At 43.7% G+C, this 8,999-nt stretch overlaps 1 protein-coding gene across 1 annotated transcript in view; it reads left to right on the top strand.

The window, feature by feature from the left end:
- SMARCC1 (SWI/SNF related, matrix associated, actin dependent regulator of chromatin subfamily c member 1) overlaps nucleotides 1-7,740 on the top strand; it is a 207,675-nt gene extending 199,935 nt beyond the window's left edge. The window contains exons 26-27 of the mRNA XM_017530009.2: nucleotides 2,857-3,033; nucleotides 5,340-7,740. Of these exons, the coding sequence (XP_017385498.1) occupies nucleotides 2,857-3,033; nucleotides 5,340-5,437 (275 nt within the window). The 3' untranslated portion in view covers nucleotides 5,438-7,740. The remainder of the gene's footprint in view (nucleotides 1-2,856; nucleotides 3,034-5,339) is intronic.
- The last annotated feature ends 1,259 nt before the right edge of the window (nucleotides 7,741-8,999 follow it).

Here is an 8,999-nt window from a genome sequence, read left to right on the forward strand (position 1 = left end):
TATATATATATATATATACACACACACACACAAAAATTATCTGGGTACAGTTGCACACACGTGTAATCCCAGCTACTTGGGAGGCTGAGGCAGAACAATCACTTGAACCTGGGAGGCGGAGGTTGCAGTGAGCCAAGATTACGACAGAGCAAGACTCTGTCTCAGAAAAAAGAAAAAAAGAGACTTGATTGTGCCTATTAAATTATTCTCCTTAATTTATTACTCTTTAAAACCAAGACTACAACCAGGTACAGTGTGAGTGGCCCATGCCTGTAAACCCATCACTTTAGGAGGCTGAGGTGTGTGGATCACCTGACATTAGGAGTTCAAGATCAGCCTGGCCAACATAGTGAAACCCCATCTCTACTAAAAAACACAGGAAAAAAAAAAAAAAATTAGTCATGGTGATGCACATGTGTAGTCCTATTTGGGAGGCTGAGTCAGGAGAATTGCTTGAACCCAGGAGGCAGAGGTTGCAGTGAGCTGAAATCATGCCGCTGCATTCCAGGCTGGGCGACAGAGTGAGACTCCATCTCAAAAACAACAACAACAAAAAACAGGACTACCAGCCTGGGAAACATTGAGGCCCCATCTCTACAAAATTAAAAATTAGCCAGGCATGGTGGTGCTTACCTGTAGTTCCAACTGCTTGAGAGACTAAGGCTGGAAGATCACTTGAGTCAAAGTGGTTGAGGCTGCAATGATCTGTGATTGCACCACTGCACTCCAACCTGGGTGGAAAATGAGACCCTGTCTCAACAAAACAAAACAAGCCCAGCAGCCAAATCACTTGGTTTAAGAACTAATAAATATTTACCATCATGTCCAAAGCAGGGATTGTCTATAGCCTAGGATGAACTCTGGCTCATCAATTGTTCTTTATACAGGTTGTAAGCTAAGAGTGGTTTTTATAATCTCAATGGTTGGGGATGGGGCGGATATCAAAATAAGAATAATGTTTCATGTCACGTGAAAAAATTGTGAAATTAACCTTTTAGAGTTCGTAAATATGTATTAGAACACAGCCATGCCTATTTGTTGTGTATCATCTATGACTGCTTTCATGCTTACATTGCAGAGTTGAATAGTTGTGATACAGACCGTATGGGTGGCAAAGACTAAAATATTTACTATCTGGCTCTTTACAGAAATAGTTTTCCAAAGGGTATGAAACTGAATACAGGAGGTATATTAGCGTTCTTGTCCCTCAGTATTCAATACTGCTTTCTGTATTTTAATTGCCAGTTAGCTATTAAATGGTCCCATCTCCGCATTTTTCAAGATCAAGCATTCTTATTTCTAGCTGTCTCAATACCGTCTTCTAACCTATATTCAGTTTCATACAGTTGTCCTTTTACATAGATAGTGAAGTCCCTAGATTTAAAGAAAAAAAAAAAACTACATTGATTCTCATGATTCTCATCTCTCAAATGATTCCTTTAGTGTTTGTGTCCCTCACTATTGAACAACAGTATTGAGTACTGTAGGGTCTTCTGTCATTAATTAGAAAACAATAGGAAGAGTGGCTCAGGCCTGTAATCCCAACACTTTGGGAGGCCAAGGCAGTCATACTGCCTGAGCTCAGGAGTTCAAGACCAGCCTGGCAACATGGCAAAACCCCGTCTCTACTAAAAATACAAAAAATTAGCTGGACATGGTAGCGGGCACCTGTAATTTCACCTGCTTGGGAGGCTGAGGCACGAAAATCGCTTGAACCCAGGAAGCAGAGGTTGCAGTGAGCTGAGTGCCACTGCGCTCCAGCCTGGGCGACAGAGTGAGACTCCATCTCCAAAAGAAAGAAAGAAAACAATAGGAAGAGATGTCTGTGTTTCCCCACTCCAGTGCTTCATGGTAGGCTCTATAAGTTATTCATTGTTGTGTTGTTTTTTCTTTGAGATGGAGTCTCGCTCTGTCACCCAGACTGGAGTGCAGTGGCGCTATCTTGGCTCACTGCAGACTCTGCCTCCCGGGTTCAAGTGATTCTTCTGCCTCAGCCTCCCAAGTAGCTGGGATTGCAGGTGCCCACCACCACGCCCAGCTAATTTTTGTATTTTTAGTAGAGATGGGGTTTCACCATGTTGGGCAGGCTGGTCTCGAACTCCTGACCTCATGATCCGCCCACCTCTGCTTTTTTTTTTTTTTTTTTTTTTTTTTTTGGTATTTTTAGTAGAGACCATGTTAGCCAGAATGGTCTTCATCTCCTGACCCTATGATCTGCTCACCTGAGCCTCCCAAAGTGCTGGTATTACAGGTATGAGCCACCATGCCTGGCCAATATATATATATATATTTTTTTTTTAAATGAACCATACATGAGGCTTTTAATGGGAGAAATTTTTGTGGACAGGTCTTGGGGATTCAGATCAGAATCCCCTTTTAATGGTGATTTCACAGTGCTACTACCCTTTCAGACAGACCTTCCCTGGAAGCCATGGAGCACAATCTGGACTGGGTTGTGGTCCTTTTACTGACTGACCTCCTTTTAAAGTCCTCTCCATTCCCCATGGTCTGTGCTTGGCATTGTATATCCTAAGGAAGACATTTGACAATCTACTGCTCACCCAAACTAGCAAGAATGAGTACTTTCTTCTAGAGAACCTTTGCCATTTCTTTTTACAGCTACCTGCTTGCCAGTGTTTAGAATAATCAGTCACCCCACAGACCTACCCCAATTAACACCCTCCCTCCAATAAACCCAGAATAGAAAAAGCTAGACATAGAGATTATTACAGATTATTGCTTTCTTGGTATTTCAGATCCTTTGGAAGGTCTGAATTTAGGAGTTAGACATTAAGTTGATCACTTTCTTATACCCCTTTCTAGAATGCTTACAGTACTTTCAATGTCCCTCCACAGGTCAGATACCAGGCCCAGGTTCCATGATGCCTGGACAGCACATGGCAGGCCGCATGATTCCCACTGTTGCAGCCAACATCCACCCCTCTGGGAGTGGTCCCACCCCTCCTGGCATGCCTCCAATGCCAGGAAACATCTTAGGACCCCGGGTACCCCTGACAGCACCTAATGGCATGTGTAAGTAGCATGGTGGGGGGATGCATTATCTCAGGGTCTGGTCTGTCTTGGAGGGCTGTAGATAAGGGAAGGAGGCCTTGTTCTCTCCCTGAGATTTGGCAGGTTCATGGATGATCCAGTCTGTGACAGTGGCTTCTAGAAGACCAGTTTTCAGTCTGTATTCTTCAGCACCCCTGATGGGCAGGTGCACAGGTGAAAAAATTATTCTAATCAGCATTGTGTACCATTGCCTTTATGGCATGCACTGTCGGCATTGGGACCAAAAAGATACTCATCTCCCACTCCTATTTAAACCTGTCTTATTTTTGACTCAACAGACAGGTAGAGCTACTGGTTGTTATTTTCTCTACAGGAGGAGCCTTTTTTAGATACAGGGTTCAAAGGTGATGTGTGTAGAGAAAAGAATAGAAGTGAGCTTAGAGGTGGAATAACAAGTATGTTTCTTGTAGCCATTCTTGGTTTATTAGTAGTGGCTGTGTAAAGTAAGAAAGTACTATTCAGGGGCTGTGTTGAGACGAAATAGGGAGTCCCAGCAAGCTCAATGGAGAAAGCACTGATGCTGCTAAGTGATACTTGTCTGAGGTTGTGTTTAGAGGCCAGGTCATTTCTCCCATAGGCTCTTGCTCCACTTCAGCCTTGGCCTAAGGGTTGCTTTAGAGGCTCTGGCCTGCGTTTTACTCCAGAAGGCCTTCCCATTCAGGAGGATCCTGAAATGCAGCCAGTAGTGGGTCAGGTACCCCAGCCACATCTCTAATCTTAGGTTCATGTAGAAGTTCACATGTGGCCAAAAGTTTAGCTATTATTTATAGTTCAGAGAGATAGGAAGCATAAGAATTTTTGCTCTGTAGGAGCTTTAGTTGGGAAAACAAGAAATGAAAACTTGGATAGAACTTACCAAAGGTTACATGAGACTGTGGGATATGCTATAAGTGCACCATAATACTCTGGGAGACTTCATGGACAGAAACATGTCTTACTCTTCTCTGGCCCCCAGAGTCTGGGACAAAGAGCACAGAAGAAAAACAGTAATTTATGTAGGTATACAGTATAAGATTACAACAGTTTTTTTTAATTACCTCCCTTAAGCTCGTGGTCAGAAGTTGTATAGTACAGTAGTTATCTCTTTTTCTTGGCAATAAAATGTTTGTCAGACCACCCTGTGCACCATACGCAAAACTAGTCTACCAAGATTGTTGACCAGTTTTCCCTCCCTGTTGCAGAGGTAGTATCACTGGTCTTTACCACTGTCATGTCCTGGCCACCCATGTTTTACACTTAAGGATTCCTTCCCAAAGGGACCTCAGTAGAGCTCCTTGAGAATGGGGAGGGTTTTAGGTGGCACCTCCCTAGCCACTGCCTGGTTCTGCCATAAATCAGTGCTCTGGGAATTCTGAGCCATGTGAATTGGTTCTAGGATACTAGGTAGGTGACATTGAATGAATTGCTTCTCCACTTCAGCCCTTCATTTCTTCCACTGAAAGATGACACAAGGGATTAGATCAGTGAGTTTCAAAATGCTTTGAAGAGTCTTAAGGGTTTGGTAGAAACCTCTTGGGCATAGAGTTGGGTGAATTGATTGGTGAGCAAGGCTACACTGTGTTTCATAGGTTTTCATTTCTGGCAAGATCTAGGGGTTTTTAAAATCCGGATTAAATGATCTCTACGGTTGCTTTGTACACTAAAGCAGCTGAAGTTGAAATAGGAAAGAGCCCCAGACACTCATACTAATTGTTCCCTTCAGGACATGACCTAGTTTGGGCCAAAAATCCAAGGACTGCAGTTCAGGAGCTATGGAGGCCTCCCTGGACTATCCAGTTTGTCAGCAACTGCCTCAAGTGAAGCTCTCTGGTTCTATTTAAATAGCAAGAATTTATTGATAATCTATTTTGTGCCCAGCCTAGCTGGGCACTGTGGCAGAAAGAAAGAGGCAGAACTGGCCCAGGAAAGAGCTTATTTTTTAACTGAAGAAATAAAATTAGAACCATTGAAATACAATAAAATCAAAATTAACTTTTGAAAGGGTCTAAAGCGATTCTTGGAAGGAGTTGGCCTGGAAGAGGGGTGGGGGAAATTCAGACACCTCCCACTCCCCAATCACTTGGGTTAGGCTAAGCAACATGAGCAGTGGCCTGGAGGTTCAGAAGGAACTGACCTGCATAGACCACAGTGGAATCCATGCCTCCCAGGCTGCATTGGTTGCTTGCCACTAACAAAATGACTTCTGTGTCATTTTTTCACTGAATAGGCTCTTTCCCAAGTCCCTTGTATTTTTAGCAATAACAAGTTACTCTTGGATGTGTTTGCAGATCCCCCTCCACCACAGCAGCAGCCGCCACCACCACCACCTGCAGATGGGGTTCCTCCTCCTCCTGCTCCAGGCCCGCCAGCCTCAGCTGCTCCTTAGCCTGGAAGATGCAGGGAACATCCACGCCCACCACCATGAGCTGGAGTGGGGACAACAAGACTTGTGTTCCTCAACTTTCTTGGGTTTCTTTCAGGATTTTTCTTCTCACAGCTCCAAGCACGTGTCCTGTGTCTCCCAACTCCTCTTACCACCCCTCTCTTTTGACACTTTTTGTGTTGGGTCCTCAGCCAACATACAAGGGGAAACCTGTGGTGACAGTGTGCCCTGGTCATCCTTAAAATATCTGCATCTCCCCTCTCCTGGTGTGGGGGTATGCTGACAGTTTCTCTGCAGGTCCTGTCAATTTTAGCATGCTATGTCTTATCATTTTTGCTCTCTTTCAGTTTTTTGCTTTGTCTTAAGCTTCTATGGATAATGCTGTATAATCATTATGTTTTTATCTTACTATTGTTTTAAAGGAGAGCATCCTAAGTTAATAGGAACCAAAAAATAGTGATGGGCAGAAGGGGGATAGCCACAGGGGACAAACCTTAAGGCATTATAAGTGACCTTATTTCTGCTTTTCTGAGCTAAGAATGGTGCTGATGGTGAAGTTTGAGACTTTTGCCACACACATGTGTGAAATTAAAAGAGATGTGGAAGGAGAACCTCAGTGATTTTATTCCCTAGTGAGGCCTCTGAGGGCCTTCACACTGCGTGGCAGAACATATCACTGAACTAGTATGTGCTAGAGGAAAGCACAAACATCCACTTCTTCCCCAGGACCACTGGCTCTGGTTTTCTATGCAGATGATTCGTTGGATTGAGGATGAGTGTTTTGTTTTTCTGAGAGCAGTGTGAGCTTTGAGGATTGGAATATTGGGAGGCAGTCCTTAGTTTCTTCAACTAGCCTGGAAAGTTAGGAGTCTAGGGTAATGGCCCCCCAATGAATCTAGCCTACTATTCACTGCTTTATGTGCATTTTTTTTCTCCCTCTTTAAAAAACCCCGTAAAAGAAAAAAAAAAAAAGTAGATAGTGCTAAATATTTTAGCTCATGGAGCTTGGTTAGGATGGCTGGGGGTACAAGTCCCCAAACTACCTCTTGTTACAGTAGCCAGGGAGTGGAATTTCATGAACCGGTACTTTTAAAGTTAAGATGGAATGAGAGAAGTGAAGCAGGATATCAGCTTCTTATACCTCTTCCTTCTTTTCTGGGATCTCACATTCCATCTATCACAGGGTTTTCAAAGAGATGCTGAGGGTAACAAGGAACTCCCTTGGCAGTCAGAGCATCATGCTTTGAGGTCTGGGGTGCTCAGGCTGGGAGGGTAAAATGCCATTCCAGAGGACAAGCCACAAAAATGCCTTAATTTGAGCCCACATTTACCCCTGCTGATAAGTGACTTGAGAGTTCCTGGTTTTCTCCTCTTATTCTTCCCTCCCTTCTATCCTTCCGTGTGTGGGGAAAGGGTGTTTTTGGTAGAGCTTAGTTTCCTGAAAGCACCTGGCTTTCTCACTTCACATTCTCAAGTGGCAGTTTGATTATTTAGAATGCAAGGTGGACATCTTTTGGATATCTTTTTCTATATATTTTCTAAAGCTTTACATATGAGAGGGTATAGGGAGGTGTCTTTAAAACACTTTAGAACTTCTTTCCTTAATATCAGAAAGCAAAAAAATAAAACCACAATTGAGATTTGCCTTTCAAACCCTCAGGTTTGCCTCTAACCAGGTGGCCCTGGTCACCATCAAAGTACTGGAATACTGGAACCGAGGAGACCTTGGTCCTTTTGTTTTTGTTCTGGACTCTTGGGAGTGGAAATGGGAATGAGTTTATTCCTGATTGGAATTTAGTTCCAATGCATTTGGCTCCAGAAAGACCCCAGTGCCTTTTGACAATGGGCCAGGGTTTTCCCTACTTCCCGCCAGTCTTTCCCAAAGGAAACTCATTCCAAATACTTACCTGTTCCCCTGGAGTCCTAGAAGGAAAATGGAATTCTGGTTCATACTGTGGTCCCTTTTAACCTCAGGTCTTTAATGTGATCACTTTCAAATTTAAAAGATCCAGGTGGAAATATTTTTACTATAGTAATAATTCTACAAAATACCTGAATTCTTAACACTGTTATGTTTCAGTATAAGTGGTGACTGTTTCTTTTCATATATTTGATCTGGTTTTATTCCTGTAGTTCAGCCACCTGAATTTGTGAGGGGGGGAATAATATGTGATTTTTGTACAAACATGTTTCTCAGTGTGTTGTTATTTTGGAAAAAAAATGAGGGGAGGGAGATTGGAGAAAAATGAATGAAGAAGGCCTAATCTCCCTCTTTTTCAGTTAATAAATGGAACACCATTTCTGGATTCTAGTCCAATTCTCTACATTCATACACCAGTTTCTTCATATTATATCCTATGAAGAACCTAAACATTTGCCCCACCTGGTCATGGTTTGGTCAGCAGTTAAAATTCTGTGATTTGGGCTGGCTTCCTTCCTGACTGCCCACCTTCATGATGCGTAAGGAACATACATTTTGAGGGTACCTCACCCACTGTTTACTTGCATGGTCTAAGTGAAAATGAGTGGAAGTTCTCCAAAAAGGATGGCCAGTGTCTTGGCACCACCTCCAGGTGAGAAATAGTTTTGCTTAGTGAATGGGATAATGTTTGTCAGGATGCAGTTTGGACAGTCCCAAGTTGGAGGCAGGCCTTGAGGATAGAAGAGTCTGTGAACCTTGACTTACTCTTAAGGACAGCTCTGAGGTACTCACAGATATAAACCCTGTGCAGAAAAAAGAAGTGATTGTTTTCAAGATGCTTATAAATCCAGTGAAGCAAAAGAAGAGGATTCTGTGTCTGCCATGAGATGAATGCCGGCTCTTCACAAAAGTGTGCCTCTAATGAAGAGAGCCAAAGCCAGCTGGATCTCACCAGATTCCTTTGCTTTCTCAAGGGTGATGGGGGAGGTTAATCCTTTATCCAAACTAAAGACTGGTTTATAAACTTCAGTCTGAATTATTTTTGGAGTATTGGTGGACATGATGATCAACCAGTCTTCCATAGGTTCCTTGGGTCCTTACTATGGAGTAATTTCCCACTTTCAATTAAGAATAGTACTTTAAGGCCAGGCATGGTGGCTCATGCCTGTAATCCCAGCACTTTGGGAGCTTGAAGCTGGTGGATCACGGGGTCAGGAGTTGAAGACCAGCCTGACCAATGTGGAGAAACCCAATTTGTACTAAAAATACAAAATAGCTGGGTGTGGTGGTGCGTGCCTGTAATCCAGTTACTCAGGAGGCTGAGGCAGGAGGGTTGCTTAAACCTGGGAGGCGGGGGCCGGGCGCGGTGGCTCAAGCCTGTAATCCCGGCACTTTGGGAGGCCGAGGCGGGTGAATCACGAGGTCAAGAGATCGAGACCATCCTGGTCAACACGGTGAAACCCCATCTCTACTAAAAATACAAAAAATTAGCTGGGCATGGTGGCGCGTGCCTGTAATCCCAGCTACTTAGGAGGCTGAGGCAGGAGAATTGCTTGAACCCAGGAGGCGGAGGTTGCGGTGAGCCGAGATCGCGCCATTGCACTCCAGCCTGGGTAACAAGAGCGAAACTCCGTCTCAAAAAAA

This window comes from Cebus imitator, unplaced genomic scaffold (genome assembly GCF_001604975.1).
Source record: "Cebus imitator isolate Cc_AM_T3 unplaced genomic scaffold, Cebus_imitator-1.0 Scaffold0, whole genome shotgun sequence".
NCBI classification, from domain to species: Eukaryota; Metazoa; Chordata; class Mammalia; order Primates; family Cebidae; genus Cebus; species Cebus imitator.